This window comes from Rhinoderma darwinii, chromosome 6 (genome assembly GCF_050947455.1).
Source record: "Rhinoderma darwinii isolate aRhiDar2 chromosome 6, aRhiDar2.hap1, whole genome shotgun sequence".
Taxonomy (NCBI): Eukaryota; Metazoa; Chordata; class Amphibia; order Anura; family Rhinodermatidae; genus Rhinoderma; species Rhinoderma darwinii.
In genome coordinates this window covers 48,038,966-48,065,387 of record NC_134692.1, presented here as the reverse complement: position 1 = coordinate 48,065,387, position 26,422 = coordinate 48,038,966, and the positions used below count along the sequence as shown (strand labels likewise).

The 26,422-nt window shown below is 40.4% G+C and overlaps 1 protein-coding gene across 2 annotated transcripts in view; it reads right to left on the bottom strand.

Moving 5' to 3' along the window:
- Positions 1 to 26,422, bottom strand: part of ERBB4 (erb-b2 receptor tyrosine kinase 4) — a 765,761-nt gene that overhangs the window by 143,063 nt on the left and 596,276 nt on the right. For both annotated transcript variants that reach the window (XM_075829649.1, XM_075829650.1), the window contains exons 16-18: positions 25,393 to 25,437; positions 13,861 to 13,993; positions 9,850 to 9,972 (exon numbers count right to left, since the gene is read on the bottom strand). In XM_075829649.1, the coding sequence (XP_075685764.1) occupies positions 9,850 to 9,972; positions 13,861 to 13,993; positions 25,393 to 25,437 (301 nt within the window). The remainder of the gene's footprint in view (positions 1 to 9,849; positions 9,973 to 13,860; positions 13,994 to 25,392; positions 25,438 to 26,422) is intronic.

Below are 26,422 nucleotides of genomic sequence, written 5' to 3'. Positions count from 1 at the left end.
ATAGGAAAAGTGGCAGGACTCCAATAGCCGTATCAAAAAGGATAAATGTATTCACCCATCAGTGCAGTGGAATGCAACGTTTCAGCTGCTCAAGCTTGACAAAGGCTGCATTGAGCAGCTGAAACGTTGCATTCCACTGCTCTGATGGGTGAATAAATTTATCCTTTTTGATACGACTATTGCAGTGCTGCCTCTTTTCCTATTTTTTGTCTACAGTGGAGGCTATATGTGGGACACAATCTACAGGGGGGGCTATATGTGGGGCACTATTTACAGGGGGCGCTATATGTGGGCACAAACTACAGGGGAGGCTGTATGTGGGTCACTATCTACATGGGGGCTATATGTGGGACACCATATACAGGGGGAGCTATATGTGGGGCACCATCTACAGTGAGGCTAAATATGGGGCACTATATACATGGGGGCTATATGTGGGGCACCATCTACGGGGGGCTATATGTAGGGCACAGTATACAGGGGGCGCTGTATGTGGGGAGCTATCTACAGGGGGGCTATATGTGCAGCACTATTTACGGGGGCTCTATGGGGTTCACTATCTATAGGGGGCTCTAAAGGGGCACTGTCTATGGGGAGCGCTGTGTGTGGGGGACACAGTGTACGGTGCTATTATAATCAGGGACACAGTGTATGGTGCTATTATAATCAGGGACACAGTGTATGTTGCTATTATAATTAGAGGTGCAGTATATGGAACTATTATATTTAGGAGTACAGTGTGTGGCACCATCAAAACGTTATCTTCGTTTATAGGTGCAGAAATGTTTGAAAAGTAAGAAGCTGAAGACATTTGAGCAGCAAACTGCAGAAATGGGCTGTGGCCGGGAGAAGTCATCGTAGAGGCCTGGACCGGATGGAGAAGAAAAGACAAAAAGAACAACTAGAATCTGTCTGAGATCATCACCGGTAAATCCCTTAAAATAAATGTTTATTCTGCCTCTAATCAGTACTGTTGTCACGGTTTTTTTTTGTGAAACAACAACTCCCAGCATAAACTTACCATTGTTCATGTCATGCTGGGAGCTGTAGTTTTACGCCGTACAAGCCAATACAACAGGGGTTGCACTAAATTGAGCTGTATTTGTGCTGGCGCTGTATTTATGTACTGAGCTTGGTTCTTGTGTTGTATTTATGTGCTGAGCTTGGTTCTGGTGTTGTATTTATGTGCTAAGCTTTATTCTGGTGCTGTATATATGTACTGAGCTTGGTTCTGGTGCTGTATATATGTTCTGAGCTTGGTTCTGGAGCTGTATATATGTACAGAGCTTTGTTCTGGTGCTGTATATATGTAATGATCTTGGTTCTGGTGTTGTATTTATGTACTGAGCTTGATTCTGGTATTGTATTTATGTACTGAACTTGGTTCTGGTGTTGTGTTTATGTGCTAAGCTTTGTTCTGGTGTTGTATATATGTACTGAGCTAAGGTCTGGAGCTGTATATATGTACTGAGCTTGGTTCTGTTGTTGTATTTATGTACTGAGCTTGGTTCTGGTGTATATGTGTACTGCATTTTTTTCTGGTGCTGTATATATGTACTGAGCTTGGTTCTGGTGCTGTATTTATGTATTGAGCTGGGTTCTGGTGCTCTATATATGTACTGAGCTTTGTTCTAGTGTTGTATAAATGTATTGAGCTTTGTTCTGGTGCTGTATATATGTACTGAGCTTGGTTCTGAGGCTGTATATATGTACTGAGCTTTGTTCTGGTGCTGTATATATGTACTGAGCTTGGTTTTGAAGCTGTATATATGTACTGTGCTTTGTTCTGGTGTTGTATATATATACTGAGCTTAGGTCTGGAGCTGCATATATGTACTGGGTTTGGTTCTGTTGCTGAGTTTATGTGCTGAGCTTGGTTCTGGTGTATATATGTACTGCACTTTATTCTGGTGCTGTATATATGTACTGAGCTTGGCTCTGGGGCTGTATTTATGTATTGAGCTTGGTTCTGTTGCTGTATTTATGTACTGAGCTTGGTTCTTGTGTATATATGTACTGCACTTTGTTCTGGTGCTGTATATATGTACTGAGCTTGGTTCTGGGGCTGTATTTATGTACTGAGCATGGTTCTGGCACTGTATATATGTACTGAGCTTTGTTCTGGTGTTGTATATATGTACTGAGCTTTGTTCTGGTGCTGTATATATGTACTGAGCTTGGTTCTGATGCTGTATATATGTACTGAGCTTTGTTCTGGTGCTGTATATATGTACTGAGCTTGGTTCTGAAGCTGTATATATGTACTGAGCTTTGTTCTGATGCTGTATATATGTACTGAGCTTTGTTCTGGTGCTGTATATATGTACTGAGCTTTGTTCTGGGGCTGTATTTATGTATTGAGCTTGGTTCTGGTGCTCTATATATGTACTGAGCTTTGTTCTGGTGTTGTATATATGTATTAAACTTTGTTCTGGTGCTGTATATATGTACTGAGCTTGGTTCTGATGCTGTATATATGTACTGAGCTTTGTTCTGGTGCTGTATATATGTACTGAGCTTGGTTCTGAAGCTGTATATATGTACTGAGCTTTGTTCTGATGCTGTATATATGTACTGAGCTTTGTTCTGGTGCTGTATATATGTACTGAGCTTTGTTCTGGGGCTGTATTTATGTATTGAGCTTGGTTCTGGTGCTCTATATATGTACTGAGCTTTGTTCTGGTGTTGTATATATGTATTAAACTTTGTTCTGGTGCTGTATATATGTACTGAGCTTGGTTCTGATGCTGTATATATGTACTGAGATTTTTTCTGGTGCTGTATATATGTACTGAGCTTTGTTCTGATGCTGTATATATGTACTGAGCTTTGTTCTGGAGCTGCACATATGTAATGAGCTTTGTTCTGGTAATGTATATATGTACATAGCTTTGTTCTTGTGCTGTATTATATGTACTGAGCTTTGTTCTAGTGTTGTATAAATGTATTGAGCTTTGTTCTGGTGCTGTATATATGTACTGAGCTTGGTTCTGAGGCTGTATATATGTACTGAGCTTTGTTCTGGTGCTGTATATATGTACTGAGCTTGGTTTTGAAGCTGTATATATGTACTGTGCTTTGTTCTGGTGTTGTATATATATACTGAGCTTAGGTCTGGAGCTGCATATATGTACTGGGTTTGGTTCTGTTGCTGAGTTTATGTGCTGAGCTTGGTTCTGGTGTATATATGTACTGCACTTTATTCTGGTGCTGTATATATGTACTGAGCTTGGCTCTGGGGCTGTATTTATGTATTGAGCTTGGTTCTGTTGCTGTATTTATGTACTGAGCTTGGTTCTTGTGCATATATGTACTGCACTTTGTTCTGGTGCTGTATATATGTACTGAGCTTGGTTCTGGGGCTGTATTTATGTACTGAGCATGGTTCTGGTACTGTATATATGTACTGAGCTTTGTTCTGGTGTTGTATATATGTACTGAGCTTTGTTCTGGTGCTGTATATATGTACTGAGCTTGGTTCTGATGCTGTATATATGTACTGAGCTTTGTTCTGGTGCTGTATATATGTACTGAGCTTGGTTCTGAAGCTGTATATATGTACTGAGCTTTGTTCTGATGCTGTATATATGTACTGAGCTTTGTTCTGGTGCTGTATATATGTACTGAGCTTTGTTCTGGGGCTGTATTTATGTATTGAGCTTGGTTCTGGTGCTCTATATATGTACTGAGCTTTGTTCTGGTGTTGTATATATGTATTAAACTTTGTTCTGGTGCTGTATATATGTACTGAGCTTGGTTCTGATGCTGTATATATGTACTGAGCTTTGTTCTGGTGCTGTATATATGTACTGAGCTTGGTTCTGAAGCTGTATATATGTACTGAGCTTTGTTCTGATGCTGTATATATGTACTGAGCTTTGTTCTGGTGCTGTATATATGTACTGAGCTTTGTTCTGGGGCTGTATTTATGTATTGAGCTTGGTTCTGGTGCTCTATATATGTACTGAGCTTTGTTCTGGTGTTGTATATATGTATTAAACTTTGTTCTGGTGCTGTATATATGTACTGAGCTTGGTTCTGATGCTGTATATATGTACTGAGATTTTTTCTGGTGCTGTATATATGTACTGAGCTTTGTTCTGATGCTGTATATATGTACTGAGCTTTGTTCTGGAGCTGCACATATGTAATGAGCTTTGTTCTGGTAATGTATATATGTACATAGCTTTGTTCTTGTGCTGTATTATATGTACTGAGCTTTGTTCTGGTGCTGTATATATGTATTGAGCTTTGTTCTGGTGCTGTATATATGTATTGAGCTTTGTTCTGGTGCTGTATATATGTATCAGCTTTGTTCTGGAGCCGTATATGTCAGAGCTTGGTTCTGGAGCTATAATTATATGGGATATATTTATAATAACTAAATTACTGGGCAGATGGAATTGTTTTCAATACATTGTATATTAAATGGGAACTTGTCAGGTAGTTTTAACCCCTTGAAACGCCACCGTGCAGTAATACATGACCTGACAATATTTCCAAACATTCTCCTGTATGTTATTTTAAGATGCAGAAAAATCTATCAAATCAACTCTTAAACTGGCGCACACTATATGCTAATTACTTATTAAAGGGTCATGAGGAGGTGCCGCTATTCTGAAGAGTCACACGGTTCAGCCTCCAAACCCACCTTTCCATGCATGATTACATAGTTACATATTTAGTACGGCTGAAAAAAGACACTTGTCCATCAAGTTCAAACAAGGGACGGGAAAAAGGAAGGTAAAAGTTTCTACAAATAGGAGCTAATATTTTTTTGTTCTAGGAAATTATCTAAGCCTTTTTTAAAGCCATCTACTGTCCCTGCTGTGACCAGCTCCTGTGGTAGACTTTTCCATAGATTCACAGTTCTCACAGTAAAGAAGGCTTGTCGCCTCTGCAGGTTGAACCTTTTTTTCTCCAGACGGAGGGAGTGCCCCATTGTTTTTTGAGGGGGTTTTACATGGAACAGAATTTCACAAAATTTTTTAGTCGTCTTTTTTCAAGGCTAAATAGGTTTCATTCTTTTGATCTTTTCTCATAACTTAGATTCTCCATGCCCCTTATTAGCTTCGTTGCTCTTTGTATTTTTTCCAACTCCAGGGCATCCTTTCTATGAACTGGAGCCCAGAACTGAACTGCATATTCTAGATGAGGCCGCACTAATGCTTTGTAAAGTGGTCATATTATATCCCTGTCCCACGAGTCCATGCCTCTTTTAATACACGACAATATCTTGCTGGCCCTTGAAGCAGCTGATTGACATTGCATGCTGTTAGTTAGTTTATGATTTACAAGTACACCCAGATCCTTCTCAACAAGTGAATCCCCCAGTGTAGCTCTCAATCCAATTACAAACTATACTTTCTAAACCTATAGTCCTTAATTTACCCATTAGACGTCTATGAGGGACAGTGTCAAATGCCTTTGCAAAGTCCAAAAACACTATATCCACAGCGGCCCCTCTGTCTAGGCTTCTGCTCACCTCTTCATAAAAACAGATCAGGTTAGTTTGACAACATCTGTCCTTAGTAAAACCGTGCTGGCTGTCACTTATAATAGTATTTTTTGTCACATAATCCTGTATATAGTCCCTCAATAGCCCCTCAAACATTTACTCCACGATGGATGTTAAGCTTACTGGTCTATAATTACCCGGGGAAGACCTAGAGCCCTTTTTTTTTTTTTTTTTAAATAGGCACCACATTTGCCCTGCGCCAGTCCCTTGGCACTATACCAGTTACTAGAGAATCTCTGAATATTATACTAGCTGAATATTATCCCTCTAGCTGTTATACATCACTACCAGTCTCCTCCAAATTTCTCAGAAGCGCCATTGCCTTGTACTACTTGGGCACACACCTTGCAGCGAAGTGTACTCTGCATGCCAGTACAAGGCAACGGCGCATCCACAAGTGTTGGAGGAGGCTGTTAGTGATGTAGAACAGCCAGGGCGATGTCAATCAAAATCTGGGGGGAACCATTTCAATTTTCACCTCAGGCAGCAGATAAGCTAGAATCGGCCCTTCGGACAGTGGTGAACACAAGCACCAACATTACAATAACTGCTACCTCCTAGTGTATAAAACCACGTCTTTCCAAGATTTATTGCTGTGTACTCTGCAATGGTGGGAAGAAGCACTACAGAAATGAAGTTTAGTGCTTGTTAGCCGAGCCACAGCTAATCATCTCTAGACTTGTTTTCTGCAATGATGCCTCACTCATTAGCGCAAATCTCTGGTGCAGCAGAGGAAAAGGAGACTCAGTACCTGCTAAGTCTGCATGTACCAATCAAAACTAATGCTGATTGGCTGAGCATCAGCCAATCAGTGATGGGCTTGCTCTTTCTTCCCCCTGAGCACTGCTTCAGTCCGGCTGGCCAGGAGAAGGAGACTCCAGCCCCTGCCAGGTACGTTGCTGATGGCTGTAGCGCCAGCAGGTTTATTTCTTTATCTGATTCAGCTTCATGTAATCTGCAAGCAGCCTTCTATAATGAGGGGGTAGGGCGGGCATAAGTGAGTGTAAAGAACATGGGTGATGCACACAGTATCTGAAAGCAACCTGTTTGTGGGAGGGGAGGGGGTCCAGATATTGTAGATAGGAGGATCTATAGTGTTAAAAGGGTGAGCATCAGGTTATGGTTAATTTGAGCCACAGATAGGAGGAGCTTTTAAAAAGGGGTGTGGCTTCATGGGCACATGGACGGGGCTTAGCGTTGGAGGAGGCATCTCAGGTAAGTGATATTCTATGTACTGCCAGCATCCGGCATGCCATTGCCCAAGAATCAGCAGTCTACAAAAAAAAGCAGGTAAATATAGCAATGTGAGTGAAGTGTTGGATTGATTTTTGTACTGTAGTGTGAGTGGTGGATGTAGTGTTAACAGTGTATGTTAATTGTATGAGTGAAATATGCAATTTGTGTGACTTTTGTGTCTTCTTCTAATGTATTAGTGGCATTTGTGTGCGTGTTGTTTTCAATGTGAGTGTGAGTGGTATGAGTGGTATAGATCTAGTGTGTAAGTGTTATGTGAGGTATGTGTTTAGCATTTGTGTGGTGTGTGCGGTATGTGTCTAGGGTAAGTAGTATGTGCGGTATGTGTCTAGTGTGTGGTACGTGTCTAGTGTGTTAGTGGTGTGTGCAGCATCTGTGCCAGGTGTGAGTAGTGCATGTTCAACATGCGTCCTTGGTGTGGGTAGACAACGTGCGGCATATTTCTTAGGTGTGAACGGCGAGAGTGGAGGATATATCCTTGGTGTGAGTGCTGTGTGTGCACATGTGTCCTAGATGTGAGTGGTGCATGTGCAGCATATGTCGAAGGTGTGAGTGGGGGATGTGTTCTAGGTGTAAGTGCTGTGCATGTGTCCTTAGGTGTGCGTGGTGTGCGTGCGCAGGTGTCCTAGGTGTGAGTGGTGTGCGTGCGCATGTGTCCTAGGTGTGAGTGGCACAAATGCAGCATGTTTCCAGCTTGTGGGTTGCATCTGTGCGTTATGTGTCCAGCATGTGATTGTGTATGTATATATGGCTGAATATAAAATTGAAATCATACTATTTAGTTACAATATCGTGATATTTTAGTATTATATAATGGTATAATTTGCAATCTTTATACATCAGTATTAGGTCATGATCACGCAATCAGGATTTGATTAGGACCAAGTCCCTGATTCCACACCTAAATCTCTTTCAAATCCACTAACATTCTGCACCCATTAAAGTGAATGGGCTATTTTATATCCTATTCACATGCAGCGGAAATAAGTCTGCTTGAATTTTTTTCCGCTCCGCAAAAAAAATCCTCTAGAATAATGAGCATGTTCATTATTCTCATGGAAAAGCAGTGGATTTGTTGGAGTTGGAGCTATCAGGACTATTCCTCTTTCCATTTACACCTGTTTTAATAAATCTCCCCATGTCTTGTATAGTTGAAAGGTGGTCCCATGTACTCCAGTCCAACACTGGCGGCTACGTATGGCCTGCGGTCGGCCTGTGTGCATAAATATGCTAGTGCTGATTTTAAGTGCCAGTCCGGCCCTACTTAAGGCCCCTAAATGATTTATGCCAGGGCAAGGAGTGAGGGGTGGCACTGGCTTTCTGCAGGCTTTAGTTAAAGTTATGATCACCCAAGAGAACGTCTTTTTTATTATTGTATTCTTATTCCAGTTTTCTTTATTTTTCATGTATATGATAAAGCATTCTGCAGTTTTGTTTTTATCACGTTTCCGGGATCCTCCACCTTTTTCCAGCTATGCGTATTCTTCAGACTGGTTTGGGATCTACATTTACATGATAAAATGGCAACTCATAAGAACAGGTACCATAGATTTATTTTATTTATTGCAGCATATTTTGGTGATGAAAATGATCACTACTCTTTGTTTCATGTGGTAAAGTGTGAAATCTAAATTGCAATTTTAATCAGATAGCCAGACCATGGGCAGTAAATTAGAATGAAGGTAATATAGAAAGCTGTGGAATGTTTTATTTAGATTTTATTTAGACGGAAAATAGTAGACGATCAATCTATAGATGCTGAGATTATTCCAAGATCAGGCTAATGTTGCAAAATCTTTTCATTACTGTTACATTCTTTATTAGTATAGAGCATATGTACATTTTTGGGCTATTATTGAAACAACCCTGTAAAAAATAATTTCAATTAATCCACCTTTGCATTGCCCTTCATAGAACATGTTGAGTCAATGATTATAATATTCTGCAAAGAGAAATTACCCAACATGTCCACTAAAACAGATTTCTGTTTGTCCCAAAAAAATGCCTTTGTTTCCATAAAAGCATTTTATTAAGCATTATCTAAGTGTCTTTGACAGTGGGGTACATAGAAGAATGGGGGGTTCCCCAAGCAAAGATGAATCTAGGCCCCCAATAACTGCGTTGGGTTTTGCCTGGTGATTGTTTCTCCTCCATGCCCTTTTGTTGCTCAATTCCTTTTTTTTGTGCTAATACAGCTTCTCTGTAGAAGATAAGATTGCACCAGTTCTCACTACCCAATGGCAAAGGGGATGAGATCAACCAGGCGGCCCCTCTTTCCACGGGTACCATAGCAGTATTGCAGTCTGCCTCTATGGTATGTACACCCTTCGTCCTCAGCTATGTTACCAGACACCAACCTTCACAACTGGTTAGCCTTTAAAGTCTGTATTTACAGATCTTCCACTGTAGTATACACTGGCCCCAATGCTAAATTTGTTACCAGGTCCTCCCCTACTATGTGTCATTTACAATACTGGTGCCTTTTTATATGGTAGAGGGGCTTTTTCTGCCCCCTCAGGTATTATGGCTTGACTATTACCTCTGCATTCCATGTAGCTACGCTCCAGTAGCTTATCAATAAAAATACATGTTTTCCTAAGGCAAAATGTGAATAAACTCCCTGTAAACCACATTTTCATACATGTAACATCTAAATACAGTTTTTTTTGCTGCGCAAAATGCATTCACGCCTATCTTATAATGCCAGCATCATCGGGTAAAAAAATGGCAAAAAAAAGTTGCGAAAACCAGACACTACGGCATACTGGGGTTTTTAAAAAAAGGTGTATTAGAAAATGGAGGCACTGATAGCTGATTCCAAAGCATCCTTGGATACATACTGTACCTTTTCACATAGAGACCCTGGATTGACTTCTTCTCCACTACAGCCTTTTAAAAAAAAAAAAAAAAGACTACCTGTATACCGTGAGCACGCATTGCTTTTCAATCTCACTGTGTGAATCTGACCATATTTTGTAGCAGCAATACTGTAGTTAAACCACCTTGTGTGAATACGGCCTTACAAAGTTAGAACCCATACAAGTATAACTGCTTGTGCAGGTAATCAAAATGCTTACCTTGTATACGGTGCCAAAAGCACCTGAACCCAGGATTTTGACTCTCTTGAGCTCTGTTTCCTTCAGGATCCGCAGCTGGGCTTGGTTTGGTGCTGTGCCACTTGGTGTTAATGGTTCTACTAACTGAAAGGGTAAAATCAGTATTAAATGGTACCTTCAGAGATGTTTCACAAGCACAATAGTTGACACTATAAAGGACCTACTTTATTGCTGTTCTCTTCCTACTTAATGTATTTCTATAATTCAGAAACATTGATTTTGCATTTATTGTATTAAGGCATCTCTACCCAGATAGCACAGCGTGTATATGTATTAATAAATGCTCTTATTCTAATAGTCTGCATAGAATATTGATATTTATTGTAATGTCAGACAGAAGAGCATTTAAACAGTGGGGCTTCATAGAGACACGCTACTAAGTACTTACAGAAACAGTGTTCAAGAGTTCTCAATTGAATAAAAGCAATTGAGTTATTATATTGTTCGCATACACAACATATTCAATGTCTTCATTTAGTTTAAATTTGACGTTCACCAGTATAAATCTACACTTTTTGAAAAACAATGTGTTTAAAATAATGTATCCATATGTCATCAGTGTTGCATCCTTATTTCAAAGGGGCAATATTAAGCCTCATGACCATGACTATATTTTGGATTTGTATCACATGGATCCCAAGTACAATGATATTGTAGTTCAAAACAAAGCAAAACATAGATTTCCTAATACAGTTGCTATACTAATGACATACAGATGCTATATGATCTGTGAATACCTCCGTAAGGGCAAGTTCAGATGTGGTGGTTTTGCAGTGCAGATCCCGCATTACAAATCTGCAGCAATTTACCGTACAGTGCAAGTGGATGGGGTTTTCAAAACTCCATCCACATTCAGCGGAGAATCTGCATTTTAAGAAGAGAATGCTGCAGATTTCCAAATTCTCAGTGTATTGCAAAGAAGCAGCAGATTTTCACCGTAGATTTCAGCCTTTGCAAAGCATATGCTGAAACATGCGGCAAATCCGCTGATAAATCCACAACAAAATCTGCATGTTTCAAATAGAGATTTTAAAGCAGATCTATACCAAAAGTTCTCTGCCAAATCTGAACATGCCATAAAGAGCCCTTTACATGGCCAATGATCGGGTGAACATCGGCCGTATAAACTTGGTAGCATTCGACCGACGAATGAGCATACACTCATTCGCCAGCTGATCGCATCTTTCATATGGCATAAAAATGGTTGTTTGTCGGCAGCACATCTTTCCATGTAAACAGGGGATGTGCTGCCAACAAAATGCAAACTATATGGGGGACAAACAATCCTATTAACGATTGGTCGTCCCCATATTGCCAATTATTGCTCCATGTAAATGAAGCAAGCGAACGCCTCAACATACTATTGTTGGTTAAACGGCACTCATTATTGGGCAGAAAATTTTCCCATGTAAAAAGCTTCCCATGAGAAAAACTGTTTTCGTCAAATGTTTGATGGGGAGGGGAGATCAACTTTTGTCAGTTTTTCTATGGCAATCAGCAGAATTTTAAAAAGCTACATATTATAAATGGTGGAAATAACATGAAATAACTCAAAAGTTGTAAAATATTTGCAAAATGTTATACTTTTTATGCAGATTTGAACTGAAATTATGCAAATCTGAATTTGAAATAGACTATTGATACACATAGAGATTGAACACATAACACAGAACACATAAATATAATAATAGACAAGTAACATTGTGACTAGAATGTAGCAATAGTAACTAGTAAGCAATAGTAATAGTAAGAGATAATATATTTGTTATAGACCATGAATAAATCCATGTACAAGTCCATCGGCAGTAATTTGTAGTTAATATATTAATCCTGAGACTTGGTCCTGGCTGTCTATTCACAAAAATATACAGGTAGTATCCAAAAATTAGTTTCCAATTCAGTTTCTTGACTGGTGAGATCCTTTGTCTATTAATACTCTTCGAGAAAAACGGAAAACACATTGAAAAGTTTATGACAAATAGTCCATCTCTCAGGTTAATATGGAAATTAATTTTAAAAGACTCTTCAAGTTTTAAAGGATTTAATAGCAAAGCGGTATTTCACCTTGTCTCCACAAGGTTAGCATTACCAGGCTCATCTGATCCATATTCTGCATCTGAAAAATGTGTTCTACCCGTGTCATACATAAAACACAATATTATATAGGTTGAGGTGAGCTATGATTTTATTGCAGCACTATGGCTGTCATATATAATTTAATTTAATTATTGATTCTTTTATTTATCAATCTATTTCTATGGTTGATTTGTGTAATGTATTTGTATAGTGATTACACAATATCTCTTGCCCTTCTTCTAACACGCAGGTGACATTGTTTTTTGTTATATTTTCATCAAAACAATTAAAACATATTATGCGTGCTTTCAGCTGGTTTAGCATTGCGCATTAGACTATCAATGAGCCCCCCACATTCCACAGGTATGGTCATGTTAAATAAAACGGTTATTAGTAAAGTCACCTTCTAATTATCTTTACATTGTTACTGCCTGAGACCCGTGCAGTAAAACTATCAGAACTGAATAAGATGTAAAAATAGAGACCGCTTATATCTTTTTTTTATTTACTAGAACAAAACCTGGTACGCTGCTAAACTCATAGCTCTTGTTAACTTAGCTGCAACAAAATAGTGGTTCATAAATCCAGAGGTACAGATAAGTCGTACAGAGGTATCAATCTTTAACTTGACCCTGATACTTTGCTGCAGAGTGATAACTTATTACTTAAATGGGTTAGCCAGGTTATAAAAATCGATGTCCTACCCTCATAGATCATCAATATTAGATCGGTGAGGGTCTGACTGTCGGCACCCTGCCGATCAGCTGTTTGAAGGGGCTGCTTGAATGGGACAGTGGTGCAATACCTTGCAAGGTCGCTACAAATGTAATGGCGTGTGCGAACAGAAAGAACTATGTAAACAATGAAGAGGCTGCGGCGCTTGTACGAGCGCCGCGGTCCCTTGAAACAGTTGATTGGCAGGGGTGCCAACAGTCGGACCCCCACCAATCTAATATAGTCTGCCTATTCTGAGGATAGGCCATACATTTTTATAACCCGGATAACCCATTTAACATAAAAAATATTTAAAAAATGTAAGTTAATGTTTCTTGCCACAGTGTATTTAACGTGTTACGTGCCAAATTAAAGATTGGTACATCGGGAAATACATCCTGAAAATCTTCCAATGTATATATGCCTGTAGACTTTCATTATTCAAATGTATTTTATGCCAAAAGAGTTCTTGAGAAAGCCTCATGCTTAATGTAATGGCAGAAATAAAGGTAAACATTTGCATGGATGACGTCGTCCTCAACTTTTCTGGTTCATGCCTGGGAGTGGACTATTATTCATGACTATTCCTTATTGACGTGAATTATGTCTATAGAGTGTCCTTTGGGCATATACTTTTAGTTGGTATATATTTACCTCAACTGTATTGAAAGTTATTTTTAAAACAATTGCTCGTATATATTTTTTTCTATAGGAGTCAATGGCAGACATATGTAACTATATATATCTACAGTTCCAGTTTGGGGCATAGATTTGGTGGATTGTTTTTAAATGGGTCCTCCGAATGTAATCCACAAACGTAGTGTAAACAGCCAAAACAAATTTTATTACATTAGTAATATTACGTATGGTAATACACTTTAAAGGACAGTAAAAATATAAAATTCCTGCAAGTCATCTTAATAATAATTGGATAATATGAATTTTTTTAAATAGTTTGGACTTTTGCTTTTATTTTGGCCCATTGTCTGAAAGAGCCAAAAGCCAGTAAGCTAAAAGCTTTCTGTAGACTGACAATAAACAAAATAGTGAAAAAAACAGCCTATGATGAAAAATCAAGCATGAGGATGCTCCTTTATAAAATAACATTGAGCCATAAAACAGCAGTGTGACTTGAACCAACAATATTTGAAAGCTCCTTGGCGCTTGGTGGCAAGATCTTACCTCTGTCTCTAGAAACCTGCGCAAGGCTCTCTTCTTTTTAATGCTTTTTCTGCGAATGTAGACTGCGAAGGTTAGTCCCATGATGACTATAATAAATAACCCTCCGATAACACTTGCTGCAATCAGGGGAGTTCTACCATTAGAGACAGAAAACATAGGATCCAGTTATATAGCTGGCAAAGAAGTAAAAACACAGACAAAATGAGGTATAATAACGGAAACACTGATAATAACAACAATGTACCAGATAAATCGGACTTCAGAATGTAATTGATTTTTTTCAAGTATTAATAGTGTTTTCAATTAATTATCTGAAAGTTTTTAACATGTTTAGGGAACTAACATATGTCATTGTAAATCTATATTTTTTTTATTATGTATCTACAGCATGCGAGACTGTCCCTATAACATACAGTACACTAGATCCAAATGGAGAGGATAACAAACAACCCATCAATATGTTTGTAGGGTGTAGGGTAGAACAAGGACACCCATGCATGCATAAGGACAACATACAGACTCCATACACTGTAGATGTGGTCTGCAAGGAAGTGTGCAATGAGACAGTACCAAACCACTAACCAGTACTGTCATGGAGGCATTCAGAAGTTTTGATCGGTGGTTGTCTGGGTGCTAAGACCCAACCAAGCACTAGAAGGTTTCCATCAGCACACTTTTTCCATTCACAAGACATAGGATCTATATAGCCTGTACATGGCTAACCCTGTTTCACCAAGGAGAGGTAGAAGTTGCCCAGGAGAGCTGAAGTTGCTAAACACTTCTGCCCCTTCTAGCAACTAGTGGGGGTCTTAGCATATCAGAAGTTTACTTAAATAATAGGAACCCTTAAAGTTAATGTAGTAGGTTTACTTGCAGTCCCAGGTAAAAGCAGCAGATAAGAACTTGTGATATCATGATGTGCCAATTGACAAACTCTGTCCTTCTATATCTGACAAACTCAACTCTGCACTTCAACTATACCAAAAATGATCAGTTACTCTTAAAACTTCTTATCCTTAATTAAATGCTGCCAACTGATGATCTACAGAAATGAAGTACCACATTAGTCTTGGCTATTTACAAGTATTCTAATTAGCACATTATCCTTATTATTTTAATTAGATGTCATGGATGATGTTAAGTGGTAGAGTAATAATACTTTATTGCAAAACCAATGTGTACCTAACAGAGAATGAGGCTTTTAAATACACCCACGTCTCGCCTGTGACTCAACAATAAGTAAGGCTGCACTAAAAGCTACCGACATCAGCAGTTTCATCCCTGATAAAGCAGCCTATGAAACGTCTGCGCTACAACACAGCTAATAGAGAGGTGGCTTTCTATGCATAGAGATAGGCAGTCAATTATCTCCTTAATGAAGCGATGCTCTGATTACAAAGACGCTGCAGTTTGCTTCCTCCGTGCATCGGTTGTGCTATACAAGGAGTACCGGGTTTCATAAGATTACAAAGCCTTAAGAACGTCAATGATGTGGTCTTATCTCTTTACTGGATGCAGCATTACCTTAATAAGAATGGTGTGCTAATTCATCCAGGATACAATGCAACAAGGTGAAGAATCGCAGTCCAGACAACTCTAATACTCTCCCAGCATGGAAGCTGTACTTCTGAATGACATGAACACTCACTTAATAATGCTCATTTCCTTAGCATTCTATGGCAGGAAATAAACAGACGTGTTCTCGTTCTGTACTGTCTGGATACAGCTGCGATGTCATTCTCAAGATGGACATTGTGTAAGTGGGATAATGATGAGTTGTAATGTAATTATGTAAGCATGCAGTGCCCTGTATATCTATTATTTCCTAAGAGTTACAGTAAATAATCTACACAATTTCATAAAATGTTCAGAGCAGCTCTTAAAAGTTCTATATATGTTACTATTAGAGATGCGCACATTCCCTGAAATTAGTTCCTGGAACCGATTAGTTCTAAACAAATTTGTTGCGAATTGCAAGTGCCCTGATTGTCCTGAAAACTCGTGTCTAAAGGCCCTTTTAAATGGGCCATTTATCGGGAAATAGATCGTTCATAGAATAATTTCCCCCGTGTAAACAGGGCAGCGATCAGCATATGAACGAGCAAACGCTCGCTCATCTGCTGATCGCATAGTTTTAAAAAAGTTAAATATTATCATTGTCGGCAGCACATCTTGTGTAAACAGGGAGATGCGCTGCCGACATGATAATAATGTATGGGGACGAGCGATTGGAGTAACGAGCACTCGTCCCCATACATAGCTCCTTGTGAAAGGAGCCGTGTAAAAGGACCTTAACTCTCTGATGTCTTTTAGGACTATATCTAACCCTTTTCAAGTTCTTTAATGCCAATACAGCATAAGCAATGTCATCAATCTACACCACTCATGATTGACTGTGCTATCAGTTTGGATAACCGCAGTACATCTTTGGTAAGCTACCTGAAGGCGTTTTAAGGATGCTCAACCGACGTCTTGTGATTCTTTGGTAAATGGTGAGGCTACAATCCGAAACTTTTGGGATATTCAGACCAAATTTGATTTGTGTAGAACCATTCCGCTCATCTCTAATTACTATAAATCCTTTATTGCTAATTAATTTATTACTTATCTAGGAAAAGTCTATATAAATGTAACCGTCATTGATTTGTCAATTGTCACTTTGTGATATCTTGCATAGGGCTCAAGACAGAAACATACCATGATGTGATTTCACAGAGGACTGCAGACAAACCTTCCCAAAGGGGTTATTCATCCCTTCTTTCCCACCTCATCTGACCTTAAGCAAGTATTGTGCACAAGTTCTATTTATTAGATTTGGACACGTGCATGATACTTGCTGGGCGTCACACTGTTGCCGTGGCAACCGTGTGGCCTGTTGTGAAGCAGCAGCTCTCCATGTCTGATGTCGGATCCGGCAGCAGAGAGGGACTGCACAACCCCTGTAATTATCTTTTAATCTAAAAAGTTCAAAGACATATTGATTTCTCATATATCTGTACTCAAATGAATGTTGATGTAACTGATGAAGGCAGTTTTCTGTTTCAGCAAATAAAGCTTATTTCTTGTAGATTGAAAAGTTCTTCAATTTTGTAATATACTTTGTGTCTTAATTTTTCACAGTTTTTAAGATCTCTGCTTGTAGTCATGAAAATAAACCTTCATTATTTACTGCCAGAGGATGAAAACCTACTCTGGCCATGTGATGCACATGCAGGTGTATGGTTTGTTACAGTTACAGTACAGTAACTACAGTGACTCCTCAGAGTCAAACATCTGTGAGTTTCTCACATGGCCGGGACAAATTTTCATCCTGTGGAAGTAATGTTCTTTTTTATTTAGAGATGAGCAAATCGATTGTAAACAAATCCAATTTGGTCCAAATTTCCCCAAAAGTTTAGATTCGGCAAAATCCTTTTTGCAAATTATAAAAATGAGAGATTAAAGAAGAAAAGGATATTTTAAAAAAAATGCCATACTCACCTGGTCTCGCGTAGTGACATGTTCTTGCCGGCCTCCAGATATGATGTCGTTTTGTCCCACGTGGACAGACTGCAGTCTTCACATGGGACAAAACTACGTTATCTCAGGAGGCCAGCTGGTATGAGCCGCTATTGACCAGGGAAAGTCACTATTGTGTATGGTATTTTTTTATTTTAGTGGTGGAATTGCAAGTGCCCCGATATCCCTATTTGACGCTCTGATGTCTTCTAGGACTGTATCCAACTTGGATAAAGTCCTAGAAGACAACAGAGAGTCAAACAGAGCAATCAGGACACTTGCAACTCACAGCTAATTTATTCAGACTGAATCAAATTGGGCAGTCGATTCAATAGAATCGGCACGGAAACTAAATGTGGGAAATTCGCTCATCTCTAATTATATAGTATGCAATAATATCTGGCTTAGATATTTCGAATCAAAAATTGTAATAATTGCCTGAAGTATTATGGCTGTCTAACAAGAGATTAAAAAGGGGGAAAAAAAACATCTCATGTAAAGATCTTTCATATTTCGTTATGTACCAACAGAACTTCAAAGACCATATCCAATGGTCCAGGATGTCTCTAACGGATGCTATGTTCACGCGGTGAAGTTATGAAGCATGACTCAGTTTAATGAGGAGCCCCTTTAGGCGATCATACCGTGCAAAGGTGAACAGTTCATAAGCAGAAATACACAAACATGTTACACATAAAGCTACGATGAGCTGGCAATTTGGATAACGCTTTGCATCTTAGCAACGATCTCATCAAAGGGAAGCCATTTAGCAAGATGGGGTAATTTGCTAAGCCTGGAAGCTGCAGCCACTGTCGAAATTCCTCTTAATGCAGTAATTTCTGATAATTGCCAGCGTGCAAATTTAGAACAACAATTTGTTGAAAAGGCAAAAAGTACATTTATCTCCCTAGAACAGGTGGCAAATGTGTGCAGAAATTAGCCAGAAATTAGCAGGTATTAACCTTTTAGTTACTGCAGTTTTAAATGTGTTAATTCGTTTAACTGAGGTATATTTCCGTTTTTATGGGTTTGTGTGTTGAGTGAAATATAAGACCATCATTAGTAGTGCTAATTATTTAATCAGTATGACAAGGACGAAAGAACAGAGCATGCAACATATTTCCAATACCATCCCAATATGCAGTCTGTAACATGAAATCATAGAACGGTATCAATTTATCATTTTCATTCTAATAAAAGTGCCCATATGTGCCGCAATTTCAATAAATAGAAGTAACCCAATATTGCACAGTTTATTGGCTTCAGACTAAACAATGGAATTCGCACAGTTAAATGGAGTAGTATGATTGGGTAGGGTTCTGATGCTACCAATTAACTATCTGAAAAGTCCTTAAAAAAAAATAAGACTTTATTCATGACTATTTATGCATTATTTTTGCAATTCTAGGGGGGCCACTACAGGCCCTTTTACACGGGCCAATGATCGTTCAAAAGAGTGTTCATATGAAGGCTCGATTCCGATCATTTCCCTGTGTAAACAAGGCGAGGCGACGGTCATCCATGGAACAAGAAAATACGGTTCATTGGCTGATTTGCTTGTTTATGCAGCCAATAAAATGGTCGCTAGTTGGCAGTACGGAGAGGGTTTTTTTTCACAAGTAATTAACTCCTTGAGGTCTGGACCAACATCAGCCTTGAGGACCAGAGCACTTTCCTCTCTGCATTCCGACGGTCATCACTTTTATATTTTTTGTTCGATGTAGCTATATAAGGCTTTATTTTCTTTGCGGGAGAAGTTGTACCTAATGTAGGTGCTATTTTTGGTACATATACATTAGTGTTTAATACATACAGTATTTATTTTAATTTTGACAAAACTAAAGGAAAAAAGCAATTCCGCTGCAGTTTTATTCACCCTTTATAGCATACACCGTTAATCATAAATTATATGAATTTATTGTACAGGTTGTTAGTCCAAATATGTGTATATTATTTTATGTTTTAGGGACTGATATTTAAAGTTTATTATATTGTAAACAAAAACTGTTTGTGTTTTTTTGCCATTTTTTTTTTACCATTACTTTTTGTTAAATTGATTTTACTTCTTTGTATGTTTTATTTTTTTTTACCTCTAAGGGGAGGTTTTCAATTTTTTTTAAATTTATTTGTTAACAATAATGTACTGGCATATATCTATATACAAATTGTACACAAGCAGTTGTTAGGGCATACCTAAGTATGCCCTAACAACAGTTAATATGGTCAGACAGCCCTAGGGTCAGACAGCCCTAGGATCAGACAGCCCTGTCTGCCTATACTAGGTATTGCCCTCAATTCTGTTGCAGGCTTTGTGTCTGAATCCATAATTAAAAGGGGTCCCCTTTAGTTTTTGTTTTTTTTAATTCAAAGGGTCATCTGACCTCTGCCGTTAGAGCAGAGCTGTGTATTACACTTTCTGTGTATGCTCATCCTGATGCGACATCTGCCTGCCACTCAGGACGAAAACATACTAAAAACCCTTTTATTATTTTATTCTTCATGAAATAAGAGGCTAGAACAAAAAAAAAATCCCATAGAACTCCTTTAAAAGAGTTATGATCCATACAAAGGATAGGTGATGAATGTCTGATCACTTGGGCCCCACTACTGGGACCCCTCCATTCCTAGCCCCCACTTCTTCTCACTGCATGACCGCAGAATTCTGGCCTAAGTTACACCTTCTTTTTGGTGCAAATAATTTGACACAAATTTTTTTAATGAAATACGCAAGAAGAACACATGTTTGGAAGTCGCACACCAAGGGGGCATGGCTTAGTAGAAAAGGGGTGCGGTTTAAGATGCGCCAAATTGGACTAAAATAAACCAACCAAAATGTGGTATGAAATTAAACAGAAGTGTCTAAGAGTGTGCCAAATTTATCATCCAGGATGAGCCATTGTCATTAATTATGTGCAGTTGAATTCTAAGCTGTCTGAATTTAAGACAGTATTAGCAAATATGACCAGTGTCAGTACAACAGAATAAAGGACATTTGGTCCTCAAATAACCAAATGCTAAAGGTAACACACAGTGGCAGATCCCCATATGTCATTGCGCCGCTTGTGTCCTGGTTAGAAGAGACCAGGCCTGCATGGTCGGAGAAGAGGACAGCACTGGAACAGGGACAGGTAAGTTTGGCACTAGCTACAGGTGCATTCTACAGATGGGCTGTTTGTGCCGTATTTACAGGGGGGCTGTGTGGCGCTTTCTACAAGGTGGCTGGTGCTATCTACAGGAGGGTGGCGCTATCTACAACAGAGCTGTATAACACTATCTACAGGGGGCTGTTTGGCACTATTTACAGAAGGTCTGTGTGGCACTATCTATAGGGGTGTGTGCGGCACTATTTACAGGGGGAGATGTGTGGCGCTATCTATAGGGGGGTGTGTGAAACTATTTACATGTGGGGCTGTATGGCACTCCAGGGGGTCTCTGTGGCGCTATCTACAGGGAGCTGTATTGTTCTATCTATAGGGGGGGCTGTGTGTGGCACTATTTTCAGGGCTGTGTGTAATGCTATCCACAGAGGGCTGTGTGGGGAGGCATTATCTACAGGGGTGTGTGTGTGTGTGTGGCACTTTTACACGGGGCTGTGTGTGGCGATATCTACAGGGGGGTGTGTGATGCTATCTACAGGGGCTATATGTGGCGCTATCTACGGGGTGTGTGTGTGGCACTATCTACAGGGGGCTGTGTGTGGTGCTATCTAGAGGGGCACTGTATATGTGGTGCATTACTTTACAGCGTTTGATACCATTATATTCAAGGGCACAATGTTTGGTACTATTTTATTCAGGGGCACAGTGTATGGTTATTATTATATTTAGGGGCACAGTGTGTGACACCATGATAATTTTATCTTCGTTTATAGGTGTGGAAATGTTGGAGAAGTGAGGAGCCGACGACATCTGAGTGGCAAATTCTGCAGAAATGGGTCATGGCCGGGAGAAGTCGTCATGAGGTCTGGAACAGATGGATAAGTAAAGAGAAAAGAAAACTACTAGAATCTGAGAAGACATCCACTATGAGTCACTGGATTTATAGAGAATCTGTCACCTCTCCTGACATGTTTATTATAGGATATCCTTGTATTTCCCATAATGTCTTTGTGCAGTCTAGGATTGATAGACAAATGGATGTTACCATTCCTCTTGTCAGGAGGATGTGTCCCTGCACAGTGTGATACAGTATGTGATGGTTGGAGACTGTCAGTACGTAGGGACACAGCCCTTTGACAAGCGGAATTGTAACAACCATTTGTTAATGCTTACACAAAAAGGTAGTGTTAACAATAGTTACAGCGCGGCATTGCGGTGGTGGAGAAGAGTGATCCAAAGTTGGGTAATAGCCCAGGGCCTATGGTCTACCTAATCCGCCGCTGGTAACACAGTACTTCAGTCTACTTACCAAGTCTGCAATGTCAATGAGAAGAAATCGCCTCAGCAAGTGTTAATGTTCACTACAATATTTTATTTTTATTTTCTACTAACTGCTGCCTGGAGAAGCATGCTGGGATTTATAGCCTAAATCATCGGGGACACTACAGGTTGACTAAATACACTGAGGGCATGGGGGGAGAACACAATAAACTGTACAAGAATAAACTGTAACATGTAAAATAGCTTATCCTGGGGACAAACAGGGAATCCCAATGTGAAGAGAAGGATATTGAGCAGACTATATTGTGTTAATGTGTTTTTTCTTTGGGGTCCAATAAACATGTGATAAAGGAAACTCGTTCATTTAACCAGAATGTCTTCTAAGGGATCCATAATTTCAGCTGATGTTTACGCGGCAGTGAAAGTATACAGCTCACAGTGGGGGATGAGGAAGACTCTCAGTTAATTAAAGCTTCATGAGTTAAATGAGGTCTGGGTAATGAGGAGCCTAATTCATTGTGTGTGCATCACTTTTCTAGGGAAGTCTAATTATAACCATTTCTGGTACAAATGTGCAGCCATATTTCCTGACCCAATTCAGTGAGAACGCAATAATCCTGATAAGCCCACATTTTTCAGATGTTACGGTGTAAGAGAGCCATTAGACTGTTTAGGTTGGCTAGAAATAAACGTATGTTAAAATTGATACTTTTCCAGTAGGACCAATCACCCATCTAATGGAATTTATCCTTACCCATAATCCCTACCCCTGCTGTAAATAAATTCTTGGCCAAAGACATGGCAATGAGATCACATTTTGCACACCAATATGCAAGTCTGTTTATGGCTCAACTAGAGAGTCTGTACCTATCAGCATATACTACAAAACAACCCACTTCTGTTGATATATTGATGACATATTTGTCATCCGGACTGCGAGCTACTAAGAGCTCAGAAAACGACAATAGTTTTCACTCTCCAATTAAAGAATTTCAAGAATTTTCATTTATGGCTTATCCTTTGAAATGAGTGATCATCTGACTCCTGGGACTAAAGGGCTGTTCAAATATGTCCGTTGCTCCTATCAGTTTCCCTCCGGTGTGTGGCAGAACAGCTGGAGGGAAACTGATGCTAGAATGGATCACATAGCTTTCTATCTAGGGATCTGTCCTGGCACAGGGGACATGAGTTGTGGCTCCGTACGGCACTGGACCTGTGCAGGAGCCGGTTCCAAAAAAGTTACCTTCAGCGTTTTTGGGTCCGGCTCCCAAGGACGTCTGGCACTGTATCCTATCTATTTTAACTGTGGCTGCATGAACGCCGGGTGCTGCCACATCCTTTTTCTGGCAGCACCTGGCGGGAAGGCGGCCGGGGGTACGTCCCGCTGTCAACTGTATCTGCATCCTCAGGACGCAGATACAGTTGAACCCAATACTGAAGCAGGGAACCATCAGCTCCCTGTTTTAAAATTAATTCAGAGTGGCGGAGCAGAGGGAGCTCCTCCGCTCGCCGAGGACTCCCCGGGCACAGCGCTACTTTAAATGCTGTGTTCGGGGAAGCCCTTGATGTCACTGTCCATATATGGACAGTGATGTCAGTGTCTACTGATTGAGCAGAATCCCCATCGCCGATGATCTGGCTGGGGGTCTGCTCTTAGAGGAAACCCCTGAGGTTACTGTCCATGTGTGAACATTGATGTCAGGGGCTCATCCTAGAGCGGAATCCCCGGCTGAGTCGGCAATGGAGATTCCGCTCAAGGAGTAGCCACTGATGTTACTGTCCATATATGGACAATCTACAGGGGGTGCTGTGTGGCACAATCTACAGTGGGCGCTGTGTGGCGCTATCTAATGTAGGGCTGTGTGACATTATCTAGAGGAGCACTGTGGCATTATATACCGAGGGCACTGCGGCATTATCTACAGAGGGTGTGTGGCACTATCTACAGGGGGAAGGGGGTTAGCGCTATACACAGTGGGGGTGGTGCTATCTACAGGGGGGCGCTTTGTGGCACAATCTACAGGCGGTGCTGTGTGGTGCTATCTAAGGTGGGCGCTGTGTGGCGCTATCTACAGGGGAGATGTGTGACATTATCTACAGGGGGTACTGCGACATTATATATGTGAGGGCACTGCGGAATTATCTACAGGGGGGTGTGGCACTATATACAGAGGACACTGTGGCATTATCTACAGGGGTGTGTGGCAATATATAAAGATGGAAATGCTGTATTATCTACTGGGGGGTATGTGGCACTATCTACAGAGGGCACTGCAGCATTCTCTACAGGGGATGTGTGGCACTATATACAGGGTGTGTGGCACTATTTAAAGAGGGCACAGCGGCATTATCTATAGGGGTGTGTGTGGCACTATATACAGAAGGCACAATGGCATTATCTACAGGGGGTGTGTGGCACTATCCAAAGAGGGCACTGCGATATTATCTACAGGGGTTGTGTGGCACTATATACAGGGGGTGTGGCACTATCTAAAGAGGGCACATCAGCATTTTCTATAGGGGTGTGTGTGGCACTATATACAGAAGGCACTGCGGCATTATCTACAGGAGGGGAGTGTGGCACAATATACAGAGGACACTGTTTCATTATCTACAGAGGGTGTGTGGCACTATCTAAAGAGGGTACTGAGGCATTAACTACAGGGGGTGTGTGGCACTATATACAGAGGGCACTGCAGCATTATCTACAGAGGGCAATGTTTAATTATCTACACATGAAATTCGTCTGTTTTTAAAAATTTGGCAAAAATGGAAAACACGGAACGGATATAAAACAGATGCAAAACGGCCATCAAAAACGGACCTAGACGGACATTTTTAATGGCCAACACCTGAACCCTGTTGTGTGAATAGAAACAACAGCAATCCCTGCGTGGTGTGGAGTGGGTAGGAGATGCTGGGTGGGATTGGGTAGCTGTAAAGGCGCAAAAAACTAGCTACTCCCTGAAGTTAGGACTAGTGTTTGGCGTCTTTGCAGGCTCACAAGACTGCGTCAAAGATCTGATCTGAGGTCAGTGGACAGCAGCTGCCTTCTGGGCTTTCTCTCGACACCGGCCTTGGTGCTGCACTGAATATGACACATGTGACATTACAATGTGTGTGTTAGACTTCAGTGTAGCGCTGAGGCCGTAGCAGTGAAGGAGAGCCCTGACATGGTTCACAACAAGTATCTAATCTATCATGTATCCAATCTATCACAAGCTATGCACCACTCTGATAAAATTGGCACATTTTCAGACCCCAGGCTATTCTTTTGGTGGACCATTGTGGTAAAAACTTATGTTAAAAACAGATGGTGACTAACAACAACTGATGGTTTTGTAGTAAAAATTGTGCAAAAGCCTGATTGGAACTGATACATGTTTGCATCAGTTGATATATGTGAACGCATCCTAAGAACGATGAACTACGGGAACTGCAGAAAATTTTGGCTCCACTGTTGTTGCAGACAGCAGTGCATCCGTACACAAACCAATCGCATATTGACAGTATATATTAGGACCTAAGTTGCTAAATCGGCTGGTAATCAAATACATCATGTAGGTACCAACCATACATATATGTACACTATCATACTCAAAAATGGCAACTTAAGTAGGAACAAGCAAACAGTGAAGTGAAATATAGCAGGTACCTGTCTATGATTCCTATACAGTCCTTGATGCGTGGTCCTCTACATCTGTAATGAAAGAAAAGAAAATAAGTCTTAGAAGTTAGAAAATCGACTAGAATATTAACAATGGAAGGATACAAAACAAGAAGGAATACCCAATATTATCAAAACCAAACTTCAATCAATTCATGCTGGGCTCACAAGTTGCATATTTTTTGCAGTGTTTCTGCAAGATTTTCATTGAAGAAAAATCATGGCCTCTGATTGTCTCAAAATGACAGCAAAAATGGCATGACCACACTTTACTGTGAAATCACAGCTTAAGGGGGGATTCACACGAGCGTGTATTCGGTCCGTGCGGGCCGCGTGGTTTTCACGCGGCACGCATGGACCAATACAAGTCTATGGGGCAGTACAGACAGTCCGTGCTTTTTGCGCAGCGTTTGTCTGCTGCGCAAAAAGCGTGACAGGTTCAATAACTCTGCGTATTTCGCGCATCACGCACCCATTGAAGTCAATGGGTGCGTGAAAATCACGCGCACCACACGGAAGCACTTCCGTGGGACAAGCGTGATTCGCGCAACAGCAGTGAAAAGGATGAATGAAAACAGAAAAGCACCACGTGCTTTTCTGTTTCCGAACATCCAAACGGAGTGTCTTTGCGATGAGCGAAGCCGGACAAGCGTACCGAACTTCACCGGGTTCGGCCAAACTCGTTTTGGCCGATCCCGGCAAAAAAATTATCGGTACGCGACGTCAAGAGATAGTCACTGTCCATGGTGCTGAAAGAGTTAAACTGTTTCAGCACCATGGACCGTGACTTCCGATCCCAAAATACATGAACCTGTAGAAAAAAAAACGAAGTTCTGACTTACCGCTAACTCCCGGCTTCTTCCTCCAGTCTGACCTCCCGGGATGACAATTAAGTCCAAGTGACAGCTCCAGCCAATCACAGGCCAAGCACAGGCTGCAGCGGTCACATGGACTGGCGCGTCATCCAGGGAGGTGGGGCCCGATGTCAAGAGAGGCGCGTCACCAAGGACGCGTCACC